Source organism: Anopheles marshallii, chromosome X (assembly GCF_943734725.1).
Source record: "Anopheles marshallii chromosome X, idAnoMarsDA_429_01, whole genome shotgun sequence".
Taxonomy (NCBI): Eukaryota; Metazoa; Arthropoda; class Insecta; order Diptera; family Culicidae; genus Anopheles; species Anopheles marshallii.
This window is the reverse complement of record NC_071325.1, coordinates 9,063,625-9,083,965: the sequence shown is the minus strand read 5'-3', so window position 1 is coordinate 9,083,965 and position 20,341 is coordinate 9,063,625. Positions and strand designations below refer to the sequence as shown.

Below are 20,341 nucleotides of genomic sequence, written 5' to 3'. Positions count from 1 at the left end.
ACCAATCAATTGTTTTTTGTTTCCCAAAGCTGCAAGTCTCTCTAAGATATCGGTCCCTTGAGCTTGCAGCTTAGAGAGACTTGACTTGAGAGAGAGAGAGAATATTGACGTCCATCCATCTTTGATCGCTTTCTCTCATGTCTCAATTGGGAACCTACAATCTGTCTGAACCTGTCTGAAGCTCAAATCTACATCATCACTTCGTTGAAAGCTACCTCAAAGACTTTCACTTTGAACTCAATAATTGAACGCAAAACTTTCAGGAAATTCTCCCGGAGGAGCTTCTGGAACAGTAATAAAGGGAGATAGTATGTATACTGTAAAAGTCTCATAAAGAGTGAGTTTCAAACAGATCATCTACGGTAATAAGGTTGAAATCAGAATTTTTACTACCATGTACAAGGTTTGAAGTAGCTTACTGTAGAATACATCCCTTTAAGATGTTTGAATATTTTGAATAGCTATGAGTCATAGTCTCTGTGAACTAAACAAGAGGAGTTTAAGCTTATTTGGTCTAAAATATGAACAGGAGTGAAAGGAAAGCATCAAGCCAATATGGATGAGAAAATACAACACCACCTGTTGGAGAGAAAGAAGAAAAGTTTATCAGAAGTTCCAGTTTTGTGGGGTTCTTACAAGCTATTTCCAAACTTGTTCATTTCACACAAAATTCGCATGCAATTTGAACAGCTTCAACGCAGTCATCAACACTGGGCCGATTCGAAAATCTAAATATAATTTAGAATTCGACCACCGGAAGTCGACAAAGGTGAAAGTTCCTGAAAATTATAGGGAAGTACTGCGATGGGAGGGCGACAGAGGCTGTTGGTTAGTAAACTGGAAGTCCTTGTAGATTATAGGAAGCTGCGATGTATTTTCCCATAAAAAAGCTTACCACTCCTCAGGATATTCTACATATCCTTGAACCCTTACCATTTCTTTCTGTAGTCACCAATATAATGTCGTTTCTTTCACGCGTCTTACAACACAGGCACACGCACCACTACCGTTTCGCGTTCAAAGATTACAAATTAGTTGAATACTTTATTGTCTCGCCAGCACCGTCGCAAACATAAAATGCGATGGCGAATAAATACAATAGAACATGGGCCCCGCCACAAACCGGACGGTAGGTACCCTACTGGACCCTCTTACCAATTGGAAGTATTAAGAGTAAAATCTTACATGGACACAGTTACAGGCTAGCTGGGTTTTTTTTGTTGATTTTGTTGTTTTTCAAACGTTCTGCACCAATTCTGCTGCACGCGTCTACTCGCGTGCGGAGGAAAATATACCGCGTCCTTAAAATACATGTACGCTGCCACCGACAAAGGCAACCACGCTACTCGCGGTGGAACAGGGAATGGGAAATGATTGAAATCGTGCCGTTCCAGCGTGCAAGTGAGGCGTTATGAGGGGTACGGTGACATTGATGAACGGCGAGTAGAAGGTACCTTACGCTGACTTACACACGCGCAACAAAACTGTATCACGATCATCCACCTGGCGATGCACTGCATGAGTATTCAGTGTGATACGGAAAAACCAATACTGCTAACTACAGGTAGTACGTAGATAGGAAAATTATAAATGGTGGAGATGAAGAATACAGCTGGATGATCGAGAAGTTCCACCGTTACAAATGCTGCGTAGTGTGCTTAGCCGACGACGATCTTGCTGTAGTCGGAGTCTGTGAAAGAGAGAGAAAGATAGAAATAGTTAAAGCAACTCAACATCAATACGGCGCTAAAGCGAGATGCACGGGAACTGTCTACGAATAGAGCGACTACGAGACGGGTATTAGCGACAGTGAGAGTCGAACGCCTGAGTTAGTGACAGTTGCAACGGTACAGTTTGACATGCGTGGATTGAAGGTGAGAGCGGAGTGTGTAGAGCGAGTAGTAAGATACAGACGTGGTGAACTGTCAGGCGTCGTATAGGGTGAGCGAGTAGTGTCACGGCGTTTAGTTTAGTTACCTGTGTCATGCGAATTACCTGAGTATCGACGAACGTTCGCTTGCGCACGGTTAAGGCACAAGCTTTAAAGCACAAAAAACAAACACACGCGCACACACACACACACGCACAAACCCACACACACACGTGTACAGTTGCGGTTGTTTGTGTTTCTACTAATGTTCTAAGTCTTTTCTAGATGCTAGAGAACGTGACTAAGTTTGAGATGGCGTGTTGCAGCACTGGAATGCTTCCTCATCACCAACACGTATGTATGTGTGCGTGTGTTTCTGGGTGTGTGTGGGTGCACGTGATTGCAAACATTGGGTCTCTGTCGTCTCTCTCTCTCTTTCACTCTCTCTCTCTCTATCTTTCTCTAGGAAATCGTCGGGTTCGGGTGCCCTGCGCGTGTCTAGCGTGTCTACGTGTTGGTACTCTGCGGCTTGGCATCGTCCTGGTCGGTTGTCGTGTCCGTCGTTTCATCGGAGCGTCGCTTGTGGTGCTGGTGCGTCGCGGATGGGTCTGCGATCTCGTACGCAAGCGACTTCTGCACCTCGATCCCATTGCCGAGATGTTTGGTGAGGTCGCGCAACTGCTGCTCGTGCACCAGCTCCCCGGACGTGGACTTGGGTGGCAACAGCTCGTACGACACACCGCCCGCACTGTGGCCGATCTCGCGCGAGCGTGGGTTGAGCAGCGTGTCGTGATGCTTGTCACCACCAGGACCGTGCTTGAGCGACATCGAGCGGTAGATGTCGTACGAGCTGGGCAGTCCCGGGTCGCTCTCGACGTGTGTCGCCGAGAGCAGCTTCGGGTAGCCGCCCGCCCCGAACGAGGTGGTGATCGAGTGCGAATGCGTGACCGAGTCGATTGGACCGGCCGGCACGCCGTAGATCGCCGGTGGCAGATAGCCACCCTTGATCGGTTTGAACGGCGGTGGGTTCGAGTCGGACGGGATCTCGTATTGGGCAATGACCTTCTTCGGGAACCCGTCCGCATGGTGCGGTATCTTCTGGTTCAGTATCTGTCGCAGTACGTCCGACGCTTCGACCACGTTCGACTGGCCCTTACCGTACGCGGTCGGGAAGTGATCGTGATGGTGTTCCTCCTGATGATGATGTGACGTTACTGTAGGAAAAGGGATAACAGTGATGGAGACTTCCGCTGGGTTAGAGTTATCAAAAACACCGTCGTCTTTGGGAGAGATCCGAAACAAGCTTACGAAGAAGCGCACAGGCAATAGTTGTTTCCCCACGGCATCAAAAGCCCCGTCATCCCAACATTATTGCACATACCCGGTAGATGGACGGGAAGGCTCATCCCTGCACAATAAATGCATGAACGCCCATTCGTTCTAAACCTCACATGTTGTTCACGCCATAATGGTGTGAATTTTGTGTGAAATTAATTTTGTGGCTCATACGCAAAGTTCGGCAAAACTGTTCGTTACGGTAGTGAGTAGTACCAGGCGGAACAAACGGTTGGCAGACGAGGATGTGGTTCCGCTGACACAATGTTCCCCACTGCCCTATCTTCCCCGGGTATAGGGCAGAGTAGAGCACATCAAACTTGTGATGAAGTTCAGCATGCATCAACCGCTCACAGCCAGTAGTTTGAGGTTTCGGAGTGGAAATGTGGGTTTCATATTGGAGCATAGAATATGGTTGTTTGTGGTCCTGCTGCTAGACGTACGAATCATCGCCCGACATTTCGGGAGTTCTGAAACAAGCGTCCTAGTCAACCCGATAAGCCAAATTCTGCCCTGCAAATAAGTTACCCTTTGCGTTGCGAGTTGGCACCCAGCGGCCGGCATTCCCACAGCGGTAAAGGTTTATTGATCGATGATCCGTACCAAGCGAGTAATTAATGCTCGATTTCCGGGCCTTATCGGCTCGTTAGCGCAAAGTTGGACACTCTCGACAGCGAACGACCTAATCTGCCCTCGTTCCGCAGAAGGCGCTGTAACGGGGGCCGAGTGCTCTATCCGCTTTTGTCGGCCGAAAAAGGGGTCGTGGACTGTACCAGCACGCGTGCGATTCGCTACACGGTGCGTGTACAGTCCGACATCAGGCCTCCGACCTTCGGAGCCGAAAGGATGTAATCATTTAAATTATACCCTTCGCATCATGCGTTTGCGTCGCCAGCGTGCCGTTCCCCTGCTCGTGGCAGAAGTCGGTTGACTGTGCGTCATGTGCCATCAGCCAAATGCTCCGCACCGTGGCGTTTGGTGTGGCTTTCGAAAGCAAACACAGACTGCGCTAGACTTTCTTCTACCGTTCCCACTGCCCGCCCTGCCTTAATGGTTGCCGGTCTAGCGACGCGAGGAAAGTGAACCGTTGGTGTACCCAATCACTATCGTTTCAAGAGCACCACACACCACGAACCGTGAGCGTGCCGTGATGATGGGTATAGGCGAAACACGTCGACCACATCGGGGCTTAGCTTTGGTACGCAAACGTGAGTGTGATCCATACCAAGAAAGATTCTCCCACTTGGAGCGATGTTGGATGGTTCTTTTCCATCAAAACCGCTTGTTACCACCCGAGTGTCAGGCTCCCTTTAAAGATGTGTGATAAATATTTCAGCAGGTCGAGTTCACTGTTCCAGCGCGTGTCACCAGTGTTCGCTTGTTCGTGATAGTCGCGCATTGCCGAAACACCTCTTGGCGTGTTTACCCACCAGAAATGCAACACCAGACACGCTATTCGGTGCCATTGCACCGGTTTCCGGTGAGGGCAAGAGCCGGTACCTCGTCACGACCTCGGCGGTGTACCGCGAACGATATATAATTGAACCCGTCACCCGTGTGCCGCTGCACCACTCGCCCCAACCGGTGGACTCGTTGGGCCGAAAAAGCAGAAGTTGGCATGGAGCAACAAAAAAACAACAAAACACCCAGCCTCCCCACCCCAACATTATGCAAGCGATGTTTGCATTATCGAGTTACGGTTTTGCGTGCATTGGGACGCTCATTAGTTACGACATCGATATGATAAATCGCATCAAAATTCGGTACCCTGTACAGATATTGTCGCAGATTCAATTACAAACTCTACGCTGACCCCCTAGTCCGCTGTTTGGCATCCTCACTCGCGACCAACCCGGTTTGTTAGTGCCTGCGGGGTTGCATCAATATAGATAAAATCCACCAACGGACGGGACCGGACGGTTACCGGCAACCGGGCGGTACACCACAAAATGTTTAATAGTGTTTAACGAGCGCTAGTTTCATAACTGTTGACTCGATTTATCGGCTGAGCGGGTTTGGCTTTGGTCAACAGCCGATTATGGGGTTACGGTGGGCGACGGTGGTTGGGGAGGTCCTGCAGACCATCCACAGGTGCTACAGATGGATGCAGAGTTCTCCGTACTGGTGGAATGTTCGACGTATCGGCACATGCACTCCTGCATTGGAATTGTACCCAAAATTCCAATAAAGAGAATCGTAGGAGTTCTGGAATTTATTGGAGTAAATACTCCATTTGAGGCTCACCACATTAAAGGTCTATTGTACGTACCAGTGATAAATTGAGTTTTTTAGAACTAATTCAACATCTGATTGCTATTTAGCTACTTCTACCACTTCTGGAGCTATATCTGAAGAGGCAATTTTGACCATTATCTTCGTCTATGCATTCTCCAGAGCTCCAGAGGGTCACGGCAGCTGTTTCAATGTTCCAATCGAAGAAAAGATCTTGTAGATTGTAGATTGGTTATAAACGTCAGACATCAAGTGCCTTACGGTATGATACTTCTTCGCCTTGAAGTTGACAGTTTGACGAAATCTTTCTATCGTAGTGGCCCAATTGTAATGATTGTGACAGATCACCTTCTAATTGTATCTAAATACAACAGGCAACGCATGACGACGTCTTGCTTAAAATCAATAACAGATGGCAGAGAACTCGAGAGACGTTATGAGACGTTGTACTCTCTTGGTTAGGCAAGGGTGATCATGTCATTAAGGCCAATGGATTAGTCGTTACAATGACGAGCTCTATGAGCTGTACGGCGAACTCACTGTCGTACAGCGAATTAGACTGGCTCCGATGGGCTGGTTACGTCATGAGAATGACACCGGACAACCCAACCCGTAAAGTCCTTTTAGGTCGTCCACATGGACAGACAAACGGAGGCGTGGTAGGCCCAAATTTAGATGGAGTGATGGCGTTGATGCGATTGGCTGACGACGGCACTCGACCCGGTGAGCGGTTAAGAGGACTCCTGAAGCAAGCTAAGACCGGCAGGTTGTAGTAGTGCCCGATAAGTAAATAAGTCAGTACGGTCATGTCATTAAAATAACACCGAACAATCTAGCGCTAAACGATCTTGGTTATAACTAAGTGTATCAAAATAAAACAATCATCTAGTTTTGATAAATACGGTGCAACAATGCACATTATTCTGCTAAATTGTTCAACTTTAAGTAAACAACTATAAAGTATAGACATTCAAAAAGTTTTTTTAATAATTAAGTAAAATTAACATAGCATAATAATCGATAGCAATATTCAGCTAGAGTACAGAAGCTGAAAAAGGTCTTCTTAATGGCAATTAATTGCTATAAATAAATAATCTCAACGCAGTGCAGTGGCGTTGATGCACAACTGTAGGCAAAATGTTACTCACTAGCGCATACCAATCGCTTCCGGTGAATATAATTTATTTAACACAAATAAATTAATTTATCATTTCGAACCATTCAGCACCATTGCGAAGTTCATAAGTCAGCCGGTGGTAGCACACACGGTTGCATATGTCCACTAGCGTACCACCAGCATGGGCCACTATGTAACAGATGATAATTCGGCTAATTGAGATGTAATTCTTATCGGTTTTTCAATAAAACGGTACGCAAACGAGCGTTGCGTGGGGTGTTTTTTGTGTGTGCCAGCAACATTTGCATTCATTGGTTGCACTGAAATCGCCAGCACCACCCACATGAGGTTCCACCTTTCTTGCATGCAGCGTTATATTGGCTTTTATTAAATCGTTTACCCACCTCACCAGATCGTGGGACGGTCGGTGGTATCGCGTACGGCAAACAGTCCAACATTTCCTATTAAAACATTGCCATGCCTTGCCGTCCTATCCTTCGAAACGTCCCAAAATCGTGCGTGTGAATTGGTGCAGTAGAATATATTTTATCACCAACCAACTTATCGCTTTTTGTACCTTACTCTCAACAAATTTTACCACCACAGCAACTAAAATGCCGGTAGACGCACGAAATGGTTTACGTCTTGTTGGGTAAAAAGGTAGCAAAAGGAACGTTTTGCGTGTTAATTTCTTCCACACTATTAAATGGTTGTTACACTACGCGCTCGTCCACCATCTGAAGCTGCACTGGACAAGCCATATCTGCAGATAAAAAATGGAAAACTCCCTTCCTACGCATTTTAAAACATTTCAATCGATGGAAAATCGGTTTCGTAAATCGACTATCTTTGCTTTCAGTGTAAATCCATGTTACCGATGTGCCATAAAAATGCATTTCATTCAATTGCACTTCCATTTTAATTCACCACACCACAAGTAAAGGCCCACGCGTGCAGCTTTCCGGCCCCATCCCTCCCTGGGGGAAAATAAAACCGCCCGAAGCAGATGAACGATAAAACAAAAAAAACCGCTAGCAGCCGGAAACCGAACACATACACCCACCCAAACACAAAAGGGAACATTATTGCGCGGTGCCAATAGTGGACAATTTTTCTGCATTGTTGCGTTACACGTACCGGTTACCGCATCCGCATGTCAACCCATTTCATTTGCCACCCCGAACACGGGCCCGGGCGGGAAATTTATTTCATTAACGATCTATTTTTCATCTCCCACTCCCATTTCGCAGCTCAAAGCAGTAAAGCGAAAAAAAACATCCCCCCTTCCCCACCGCCCCCCGCCCTGCCTGGCACACGCATAAACGCGGGTAAATGATGCGCAAATAATTACATTCCCTTGTGCCGTTCGTAGTCGTATGCAAAAACGTAACCCCCAAACACAAAACCCCGTCACGCAAAACATATCGATTACCAAACCAATAATCTTCCCTAAACGGTGTGTATGTGTGTGTTTTTTTTCTTCTTTGTGTCGTATCATTTTCATTCGTGTCGTCGTATGACGTCGTCTATCTTATGCTTAATGCCACAGCGGACACATGTAAGGGGGTAGAAAGGAAAACCCCCTTCAGCGGTGAGCAATGTAGTGGTACGTTTCGTGATGCGCGGTTGTTATTGTGAGTAGACCGAAGAAAGCCAAACCAAAAATAAAAAAAACAACACCAAAACGACAACACAAAAGCCTTAGCACGGTTGTCTTGCTGATAAGGTATGCGGTTTGAGATGGTTTGGCTGTTTGCTGTGGCTCCTCTGCCCCATCTGCAGCTGCTTCAAATCCGCAAAAGGTAGTACTTACCGTCGGACGAGTGACCGTACTTGCCGGCGGACACATAGCTGCCACCGTGGTGATGGTGGTCATCCAGGTCCGCACCGTACGAGTTGTGCGAGGGCGCCTTGTGGGAGCTCTTCGACGGTGGTATGTAGGACGGACCGGACGGACCGCTCAGAGCGCTGTGGGAGGAGTCGTGTCCGTAGCTGGTTGGTCCCTCGTAGCTGGTGAAGCCTAAAACGAGCGATAAGGATGAGATACAACGGTTAAGTGTACGAATGGGTTTGGGAAAATCGGGTTGCTGAGCACTTTGTGAAGGACAAGCCATATAGGGATAGTTTTCATATGCGAATTGCATACTGTAAGGCGTATTGCTTTATTTAAATTGTAAAAATACTCCCCTATGATCATTGTGATGGAGGACCACGAAAATCCTTGCAGATCTTAATTTGATTTGACAGTTACAACGTGAAGGTGTGTAGAAAATTTGGTTCAAGGTTATTAAATCCATATCTGAGGATTTAATTGAAATAGTGAAACACTAAATACTGTTGATGTTTATTTTATGTTGATTATCAAAATTGTTACGGAAAAAAAGCTATCGTTTTGTTGAAATACTTTCCCAAAAGAGGCACTGAAATCACACCCGACCAGTATCCCCTGTATCTTTGAAATAGATAAATAAAAAGGAAAACCTCCTAAATGTATGCAATCTGCCCAACGAAAGAATGCTTTATAAGGTCTTGGCAAACGACAAATTTGCCTTTGTTGTCTGGTGCACCATTCTAATGGTTGAAAATTTCACAACCGATACCATCTAACCACCGACTTGAAGTTATTGAGGTGCATTTGATGCTTAATCCAACAAGCTAACCTCATACTCGAAAATAACAAAGCAAAACGAATAAAAAAAACTAACATTTCTAAAACTAGTGGCCCTTTTTTCAACCGTCCCGTTCCTGTTGAAAATCAATCGATTTCCTTTTTATCTGCTACGACCCATCAACACGCCAGATATACATGCAGACAGAATCAGAAACACTTCCAGGCCAAAAAAGGGACCGCAACCGTACCGCCAACCTACCAGTGCTAGTGGCAACAAATTTACGACCCAATGGCAGGACGGCGAACAGTCCGAACGATACCTTAATCGAAAATTTTCACCCACAAAATGGGATGGAAAAAACGAGGGGAGGGGAGAGGGGGGGTGGTTTTGCAAACGCAACAGATTAGTTGACCCACGCGTACGGGTAAGATGGTGGCGCGGTAAAATGGAAACCTTCTCGTCCCCCCCCCCCCGGCGACACCCGCACAGTCGAATCGGTGGACACATTTATCTTTATCCTTTCTTGCGGTTTTTGCCCCGCTGGCAAGCAAGGCTTTTTACTCTGCTGCTGCTGCTGCTGTTTGTTTGTGGCTGAAAAAAGGCTCCGCCAGGAAGTGTCTTTGGAGAAGACCAACAAAAAATATATATACATTGCTCAGAAATCCTGCAAGAAGTTGAAGGAACGAAGGTGAAGAATGCGGCGGGGAAAAAAGGGTGGCAATGTGGTGCAACACAAATACAAACGGAAATATCGGAAGCGGGAAATAAAGCACACGGTTCGTTGCTGCCAGTTGCTGCGCTTGTTTGATACATCCTGGGTAGGCCATTCATTTTTTGTGTGTGTGCGTGCTTCGCTTTAGCTGTTGCTTTGTTGTTCATTGCTATTTGCTTCTTTCCTTTTGACCACTTCCGGCGCTTGTTTCCGAATGCTGGACGCATGGGGTGTGCAGATAAACGGAAACTCGGCAAATATCGCCATCATCACGCAACGCGGGCAACGCTGGGACGGTCGGGAAACGGTCGGAGTAAAAGGCAACCGAACCGAACACGACGAGAAGTCGTGAATGGAAATCGGAAATAGTTGACGTTGCTGGTGTGATGGGTTGGGAGCATGAAAGAGACAGTATGTAACTTCCTTGCTTACTCCACTTTAGATTAGTCTCCTTTCGCCGACGCACACCATCTTCTTCCTGGTGGGGGTGGTACCGTTTTTGACAGGGATTTATTTTGTGGTGCCTTTGGTCCTCCATCGACAACGGACGTCGTGGGTGGGTGGGTCGAGATGAAAATTGCGAATTTATTTCGATGCTTGAGTGCTGGCGCTAGTCTACGGAATAGCTTTGTCTTGTTGCGAACCATCCTTAAAACTATAAACAATCAGTCATAGATGATGGGTTTACGAATTCGTATCGTGCGTGCGTGTGATTGGATTTGTTGCGTTCCGGGAATTTGTTCCCATCACGTTTCCGGCAGGCGCTAAATTGTCAAGATGGGTGTCGAATATTGTTCGGGCAGTTCCCGCTGTGCGTTCAGCCACCAACCATTAGCTTCCAATTAATTAGCTAATTAATTATCGCTTTGCTTCACCGCGGAGTACCACGGAGATATTGTTCCTCGAGGGGTCTTTTTTTCTACATCCCCCCCCACCCCCCCCCCCCCCCCCTAATTTTCATTTCCATTCGGCTTAATGTCGCCAGAACAAGCTGAACCAGCAGCGTGAAAGATGGGTTAGGAGTTTGTTCCACCGTGTTCCGCGGAGTGTCAACCGAGATCACATGGAGGGCAATTCAGTCAGGAAGTAGTGGATCAAATTTTCCCGACAAGAAGCGAGGCTTAACTCCGCGTCCAACTGTATCAACCCCCGTGGACGGAGATGCGCCCTCCGACACGTCCCACAATAAACCGATGTGCAGGGCAGGGTGGCTTGTACGGCATTCAAACTAACAGCCAGAACAATCCAACCGGGGGAGGAAGTTTGTAATAATTTGCATCGCTTGTCGCCCAGATCCATCCAGCCGGAAGACGATAGGAGCTTCCGGTTGGATGAGAAATGGCACGAAGAATTCACCATTTGTTTGTTACCCACCCCCCTCACGCCAAAGGGGGGACCGGTATGTGGCGGCCTGGGCATAAAATATTACTTCCCACGGCGGGAAAACCGTGCCGCACGTTTCAGCATTTTCACATTCGATTTTACGTCCAATTAAAGGACATGGTAAGTCGTACGCAAGACAATACTTTCATTACGGTTTGCTGCGGCATGGCTTGGGACCCGGGAGCGCACGGTTGCGGTGCAGCGGTTTGGGTTTTACCCCGGAATGATTCAAACGCCGCAGAAATATCGCGTCCCGTTGAGCAGTTTGTCGTGCGCGATGGGCTGAAAATGTATAATGGTCGACCGGTCGGCTGGGTTTCACTTACTTTCACCGGACGAGTCACCGTGGTGGTGACCGGATGACGAGGACGACGAGGACGACGAGCCGGACAGACCGGAAAGGCCAGACGACGAGGACGACAGGATGCCGCTCAGCTTGGCGAACGGGTGGGACGCGTGCTTCGGTGGGATGAGATGGGCGGAGAGGGCGATCTTTTTGCCGACACCGGTGACGGCGTCGCCGCCGGAGGCGATCAGCTTACCCGCGCCGCTCACCAGATAGCCGGAGCCCTTGATCAGCTGGCCCTTGATCGCCGTCACGCCGCCGGTGATGGCTTTGACCGCCTGGAACAGTGTGTTCAGGATCGACTTTTTCAGCGACCAACCGTCGAAGTGTGTGTCCTCCTGTTGGGCGAGAAGATACAGTCAGCCAATTAGCATCGGAATCGTGCCTGATGTCTCGGGTCGCATTTGCACAGGAATGTAAGCTTTATGTGTTTTTCGGGTGGCTGGGTTGCCATGATAAGTCGCCGATCCGAATTTGTGCGCGGTTCTTGAAGCGAATGAAATGCTTTTGTAAACAAAAACATAAAATAAATTCATAGCTCATTTCACGACACATCGAATGCTTGCTGAGCAGATCGGGGGATGTAACATAAATCAAATGGAAGTAATGGAGGGATTTACAATATTCTAAGCGTTATTGTGGAGAGAGAGAGAGTTTTCATCCATCAATAAAGATTGAAGGACCAGGGTTGTTTGTTTGATTCATGCAGAAGGGATTGAAGTTACATTTAATTGTTAACAGAAAATGTTGCTAAGTTATGGAAATTCTTGGTGTCTAATAATGCAAACCCTACTGAAGCAGAGAGTTGGTAGAAGATGACAGTTGTTGGAAAAATAGTGACAGTAAGCCTTAGAAATGGAACCACTATCAGAAGTTTGAAGTGAATGTCTGAACAGAATTGAATCGATGAGTAGCCAGGAAATGGGTTACTTCATCCAATTAGACCGCGTCGAGAGTAGGACGTGAATGCGCGCAGTCCACGAAAGAAATGCAAACACGGTTAAAAATGCGAGAAATGAAGGATGATTATTATGATATAACTGAAATGCTGGACACGAATTGATGGTTGAAAAGGATTTGCCTTCCAAGCGAAGCTAGCACGGCCGAGCGGTATGGAGTCATGGAGTTATCAAGGAACGGTAGAGTATGCAAAGCAAAAGGAGTAAAAAGCTTTTGGGCCGTTGACTCAAGCTAATGCTTGAACTAACCAGATTACGTTGGTTTATTCTCCTCGTCTAGCTAATAGCCAGTGAAGCTGTAAAGGGTCTCTTAAAGCATTTTTGATTGATAAAGTTCAACCAGAAGATCTTCACCAGCACAGACTCTAACTAGCTGTGTGCAATAAAGATGAGTGAAAAAAATCAAACGATACCGATTGAACATCTATCAAGAAGACTAGTAAAGGATTTGCACTAAAACTACCAATTCTTTTCACCATTTATAATTCGAGAGTACGTTGACAAAGATAGTAAAATATAAGAGCTGGATTAAGTTTTAATAATTTTAACAATTTATACTTCATGACATTTAAGTAATTAACTATTAGAAAGTCAAGAAGACTAGCAATTTATTACATGCATTTTTTTTTAAGCGAAGAAAAATAGTTTCGAGAGAATATTAATTTCCATGGAGACGCCCAGTACTTTATACATTTTGGATTGAATTATGGCTAGTTTTAAAGTTATTATTATTATTTATTATTATTATTAAAATTATTATTATTATTTAAAAAAAATAAATTTCATAAATTCTTTATAAAGCGAAGCAATTTTTTCTTTCCTAATTGTGGCGTTTAAAAAAGATTTAATATTATGTTGTATTCGTTACTTTAACTCGTCTTTAAAATTCATTTTCAACGTGTGTCTTTATCCCTTTTGATGATGCTTTTTCTTTTTCGTTTGTACTCGCGTGTCGGTAAATTCGGGAGGGTGGAGAGGGTAACATACCCCGCTAACGATACATCGACGGTTTACATTTATAGTTGACACGCGACATCGCATTTACTTCCGACCCGGCGCTATTATCTTGTCAATTTTTTAACGCGCCCGCGCGCACTTCGGCAGGTAGGCGCGTGTCACCTTTCACCAGGTTTCGGTGGTAATCATAACTTATTTAGGCGGGCGCCTTCGTTGTGTTTGCACTGCGCCAACCGACCGTATGCTTGATGAGCCAGTTCCCGGTCCGGGACACGCCACCGTTCAGAGGCGTTCAACACGAAACGAAAAAATAAACTGACACAACAACAAACTCATTCCCGGTGCATTGAAGCCTTTTGGATGGGGGTGAAGTAGGTTGTTTTGCAGGATATTAATTGAAACACATGCGACCTTGCTGGGTTGGAAAACAGTCGTCAACACATTTGTTTACCGCCGGTAGTACGTGGTGACAAGTCGTGTTCTCACCGAACCGATGACGAATTTTTCTATTCCAAAGCCAACACTAGAAGATTTTTTTTCTTGTTGGAATCTTTAAAATATGGCGAGAATTATATGTCGCTGAACTTGGCAGCGATAAAGCGTTTAGAGTTCCTGGTACTTTATCGTCTAGACGTCACCAACGCAACCGACGTAAAGTGAAAGCCATTCTGCCATTCTCCCGCATACTTACGTGCGGCTTGTCGTACGAATGTCCAGATGAACCGTAGCTGGAGCTACCGCCGCTACTTCCGTGTCCCGAACCCGAACTCAGCGATGAGCTACTGCTGCCCGCCACCAGCGAAGCCGAAGCGGATCCGATCCCCGACAGGAGCGTCTGCAAAATGAAAAATATAGCCACCGAAGGTTAGGACTGTCGGCGATTTTATGCTTTTTGAACCATCGCGACCACCCACGCTTACCTTCTTCAGACCGGACAGCAAATCGAACGAACCGCTACCGGACCCAAACCCGGACCGTTTGATGCGCGACACGTCCTCCGCCAGGTCCACCTCGGCCAGGTCGGTCGGGTCCAGGCTCGATGTGGCCGGTTTGCCGTAGGCTGCCAACGGCAGCAACACCGCGATCAGCAGCAGGATCTGTAACGAACGAAAATTACACAACGAATGAGCACAATGTTGTCAGTGGAAGAAAAAGAAAAACAAACACCCACGCGCAAAGTGAACGCTCTGGAGGAGCAAACTAGTACGCTCCAGTACACACACCGAGTGGGAACTTTGCTACCTCATTGCCGTCACGGGCTGGCACTGTGTTGTGTGTTTTAATTGATACTCAAGCTAATTGACGATAATGAGTGCCGCAGGGGTGACGAGGAGAATGACACACAAAAACAAAGATTGAGAGTAAGTACACAAATAAAATCGGATAAATCTTCCCTTTGCCGGAACGGTGGCTTTAAGACAAAAGCGAGGTTAGCTTGCTGCGGCTATTTGGGGGCTCTTGCTTGCTCTCCTTCCATTTTATATTTCCCTTTATTTTTTTGTCTCTCTCTCACGATCACAAAACGCTGGTGACACGGTGACACTTCGTTGACACCTTTTCCATCATGAAATGCGACTACTTCACACGATACCTCCCCCCCCCCCCCCCCTCCCTCCTTCAACACTGCACCTCCCTTACCATGGTAACTCACTCACCGTCGAGAAGAAAATGGGGGAACTAATTGTTACTTCTCGGTTTTGTTATTTCCATTTTGCCTTCTAATTAGATTCGCCCCGGTCCGGATGGAAGGATTAAAGAGCATCGAAGCTTGCGCCATCAATCGACACCACAGATGCTAAAGAGGCCTCCAGTGAGTGGTTGTTTGCACGCGACGCACACCGGTCCGTGGTGCACAATGGGCTCTTGCTGCTCGCTGGCTTCCACAGCAAGGAATCGACAACAATCACGCCACATTACAAATCGCTTCGCACATTTCGCACACGTGTTACGCGGACTCGCCAGCGAGGGGTTGGGCGTGTTGGTAGGCTTCGGGACAGCCCACACAAAAGGCCCACACGGTTCAAAGTTGTCAAAGTTTAATTGAAATTTAATTATTTCGATTGCCGTTGCGCGGGAAAGCTAAGCCCATCCGGGTGTGGCCTGGGTGTTGCTAGTTAGTCAGATCTCAATGCCGCGTCCGGGTATCGCCGTCAACGAGCTGCGGCGGGTGTAAGATTGCAACCAAACATGCGTGCCCCCTCGAACACCGTTCGGATGCGCCCTCCCGCGGATGCCACACAGGCATAGTTTTTGGCCCACTGTTGCAGGCAGGGCTGCTGTAATTAAATTCCTTGAGCTGTTCGGTTTTTGCGAAGCACCGAGTGCACGGGCCACAATATGCACCGGGGCGCAATTTAGACTCGTTAATTGAATGTCCGGCGGTCAGGGTACTCTTCCGCATTCCGACCACCAACACACAGACTGTGGCCAATATCTGCACGCTGTTTTGTGGGTAATGTAACCAATTATTGGCACTCATTATCGGCAGCGGGCACAAATTGCCGTGGCCGAAATTTTCGCTACTCCAGAAAAACCGCATCGAGCGTAAATTAATTGTGCAGAGCGAGGGAACAACTTTGCCACCATCCAGTGCGGGATCCCTGGGATGCTTCCGGTGAAGGTTTCGATGCTTCTCCTTCGGCATCAAAAAGGAGCCATCGGTTCGATTTAGCGATACGAAACCTCCTCCCCAACCATCGCCCAACAACATCGATGACTTCGGGGCGTGCTCAATGGGTTGACTGCAAATGCGGAAAATAACCGTTCCCAAGCCAAACAATGCACGTACACGTCGTACGGTTAGCCATAATTTATATGCATTTGTGTCTCTGCGTTTGCTTTGTCTCGCTGTTGGTAATGCATTGCGATCTTTCATGTGAGTTCTTGCTGCCATTAAAAAAAAAACGCCATTTTCTTGCCACCGTTAAGAGTAAAAAACCGTAGCTGGGCTGGTTATCGCTTTGCTTTGTTGCGAAGTTAGCGCCGGTTCCGCTAGAGGGCGCAAGGTCGAAGAATCAAGCACCAACTGACAGGGGCCGGAATCATACTCTAAGCTAGTTTTTTTTGTATGCATTTTGACGTTTCCAGGCTTATCCGTTTAAGCCTAGCAAAGAAGGATTAGATTGGTTTCCTAATTAAAGCAACTAACCCAAGCTCGATAAATGTCAAAACAAAGAATTTTGCTAGCTGGTCTGAGTCAGGTTAGGCCATGTTTCCTGTGTGCAAAAAATATAATAAAAATTTTGTAACAAAAACAACAGAAAAAGGATTATTTTAATAATAAAACTAATATATTGTTTCAAATGGATTGAATTAAAACTTAAATTTATGAACTTTAATAATTTTTTCTCAAATTGTAATACCGCGAAAATGATCGCTCGTGTCATTCTTTATGTCAAAATGCTATGTCCTTTACGGGTCTGTACCAAATGATGCAGCTCGGTAGCTGGATTATTTGACTGATACAGGCTAAAAACTTAAGCTTTCTATCTTACAGTATGATCTGACCCAGGAACAGTTCTGGGGAATGGATTTGTGTCTTTCTTCTTTTTTTACTGCTAAAAAGTGTTGAAGTGTTGGATGCCGATTTACAATTCCAAGATATTGTATCCTTCCAAATGGATGTATCGTGCATTTTGCGGAACGTGACGTACTCTGTGTATGTCCACCGGTCAGCCGATTTAGGGGAACATTGGCGACGAACGGTTGGGCTGTAGATTTTCCCAACGTTGAAAGGAGGATTTCTGGTGCACCATTTGCATGGACTGGTGCAATATCTGGATTCATCCTCACGTTTCCTTTCCAAAAAAAAAAATCCCCCACTAAGGTGTGTATTGGTCCAGGTACCCATGCCCACAGGTGCCACGAGCAGATTGATTTTTTATTGCCATATATCGACGTGCACAATGCACCGGTGCATCCAGCACCGAACACTGGGAAAATAGATTCGAATTTCGAGGCAGCAAACATTCAAACTAGCCAACAGCTCTGGAATGAGGGGTGCTCATCGCACCGGCATATCCGTCCGGATTGGGAAGCGATGGTGACCATCTCCCAGAGCGCAAACGATGCTACAACACCACAACCAAATAACATCGGTTTGCAGCTGCAACCCAACGAACGCTGATGGTGCAATCGTTGCGCTCCACGCCGTGAACCAGAACACTCCCTCCATCGAACAGAAAAACAAAGAATCCGAAACCAATATTGCTGTTTTATTGGCCCAACAGCTAATATTAACCAATAAATATTTTTCACCCAACTGCTTCGGAACCGGAACAATCCGATAGATAGGCAATTACGGGGACATTTATTGTCTGTGCTGGCTGGTTCTTCGCTGTGCTGCCATTCGTTTCCAGGCGAAAGGCGCTTTAAGGATGCGTTGCACCAGTGCCGTGCAAGAAATTCTCGTCCAATTCGGACAGCTCGAAACAGAGGCGAGTCGCGCTGATAATGACATTACGCATTTTATGCCGACGAGCACCCATCCGGAGCGAAAGTGTCGCTGGGTGTGAAAAGTGAAATCAACTCCTAGGCAACGGTGGGTCCCCGTGTTTCCCTTGTTGGGGGATATTGCTTTACTACCCCCCAAAAAAAAAAGCCGTCACAGCCAACGCCGGTTAAAGGCCGATAAAAGTGAACGCGCCGACACGAACTTGGGGAAGCATTTTTGTTTGCTTTGTTATGGGTAAGGTTTTTTGAGTATCGGTGAGCATAAAACCCAATCGATTGTTTATGAAGCGTCGGTCGGTGCGAGCTTTTGGGTGGCTTCCGTTGGTGTTGTTTGGGAAGAACAAGAGCAGCAGCAAATGATAGCCTGCATTAAGCACGGTCCACAAATGTTGAGCAGTTCGTTAAAATCCCGATCGACTGTGGTGCGGGCTGGCAGAAATTGGACGAGAATTTGCCGAGCTAACGACAGGCATCATTCTATTCCGTTTTTCGGTTTTATGTTCACCTCCGCCTCTCGCCATATGCTCGTCTATTTCGTCTAACCTGACCCTCATCTTTATCTGCTGGAAAGCAAAGGAAAGTGGAGATATCTGTCATCGAGATTTGGTTGACTTTCAGTCGAACCCGGAGCAGAAGTTGAAGGGCAAGAAGGCGATGCGGAAAAGCTGTTGCGTGTGCACAGCAGATACCACTTCTCGGGATGGACGATTATTCTCGTCACCGTTTATCAAAGCAATGTCCAAAAATAGCTCCAGGCATAACTGGAATTTTCACCCTTTCCGTGCGGAAATTTTACGGCAAATTCTCTTACACTCGAAAGATTGTAAATCACGCTCTCAAGCGTGGATGTTAAGGGTTGGTTTGCGGACCAGAAAGATGCAAACGCTCAAAAGCGGCATTAATTACTTTGCCGAATAATTAAGTATTAGCCTTTATTGGGTGCCACATGTTCGACTATCTCCCGAGGGTTCGTATAACCTCAATATCTCACGCCTGAAAGATGACCCAGTACCGAGAACGTTCTCCACTGCCAGGCGAAACCATTTGCAAACAGATCAAAGGCTTTAATATGATGTCCGGCTCCGATGCTTCATTAATGAGCCAGTCGATTATTGTGTATTCACCGAATGGTGCAATTAACCAAATAACTCCGAATCGCGCATTATCTCGCTGTCCTCCTCCCGATGCCATACGTCAATTAATTTAGCATGCAAAATGTACGCGGCACGACCGGGGGGGGCTTGTTAATGCGGGGTGTGCGGTGTACATCGCCCCACCGGTGTGGCGTGAGGATATTGGGCGATGCCCGGCTCATATTCACCGTTCCCAGCACGGCAATATTTTATCCGCCGGTTGAGTAAGCCGCACCGTGCCCGGTACGCAACCGAATGCGATACGCGAGATCGAGTGATTATTTATTCAAACGCTTTCATCGTTCATCGCCCGGCACCGGGCGCCTTCAACCAACCCGCGATGGTGGCGGTGGCAAATGGTGATAAAATGCAGTTGCACCGCGGCGATAAACTTGGTCTAAAGGCTTCCCGGACGGAAACTTGACACCGGTGCGAAAATTGCCCTTTCCCGAAATGAATTGCAGGAAGCTACGTCGCAGCAGGAGATACCCGAGAACGTCTGGAAAGTTAGGCGTCGCGCTTGGTGGGCAGTAACTCTGGGTAGTGGCCAAGGTACACAGAAGGATCCTTCTGGCGCACGGCGGGTGTGGTGTTTCGGCAGGGACCAACCAAACTGATGCTCCCGAGAATATTCCATCGCGCACCCTAATCATCTTCAGGGACGTATGCAACGGACACTATCGTCCTTCCCAGCATTCCAGTGCGGGTTGAGTGAATTTAAATAAAAATTGAAGCATTACAGGGTTTACGATGTTTTTTGGCGACCTTTTTGCAAAATCGATTCAAACAGCTCAAAAAGATGCGGACTGTCACTTTTGCAACGCTTCAGCACGGTAAGCGTTTCACGATGATTTTGCCCGCTGTTGAAACGCTTGCCATGACGAAGCGCTACAAAAGTGTCAGTTAGTTTGGCGGGAAAAGAGTCAGCTACTATTTGAGCTGGTTCCAACTGGTGCGAACGATTCAGAGTGTATGTTGTACCTTGCTAGTTCTGTTTGAATCAATTCAGGGAAAAAACTCCTCGCAAACTCGTAAACCCTGTATAAGGACGACTCCTTGAGCACCGTACTTATCATGTTGTCATACGAACCGGAATAGACGAATCCGCTCCACTGCTGTTCATTGATTTGCTCGAAAGCGACACCGGTAACGGACGGAGAAAGTTTTGCCGTCCGAAATCGGGTCAGTGTGAATTTGAATTTTCTTCTGCCCACGGGCCCCGAGCCCGGGCAG

The 20,341-nt window shown here is 46.9% G+C and overlaps 1 protein-coding gene across 1 annotated transcript in view; it reads right to left on the bottom strand.

Annotated features, from left to right (window-relative positions):
- Window positions 1-2,377: 2,377 nt before the first annotated feature.
- Window positions 2,378-20,341, bottom strand: part of LOC128718989 (atrophin-1) — a 37,842-nt gene continuing 19,878 nt past the window's right edge. Inside the window, exons 2-6 of the mRNA XM_053812613.1 lie at window positions 14,444-14,620; window positions 14,215-14,358; window positions 11,588-11,945; window positions 8,368-8,574; window positions 2,378-3,084 (exon numbers count right to left, since the gene is read on the bottom strand). Of these exons, the coding sequence (XP_053668588.1) occupies window positions 2,378-3,084; window positions 8,368-8,574; window positions 11,588-11,945; window positions 14,215-14,358; window positions 14,444-14,620 (1,593 nt within the window). The remainder of the gene's footprint in view (window positions 3,085-8,367; window positions 8,575-11,587; window positions 11,946-14,214; window positions 14,359-14,443; window positions 14,621-20,341) is intronic.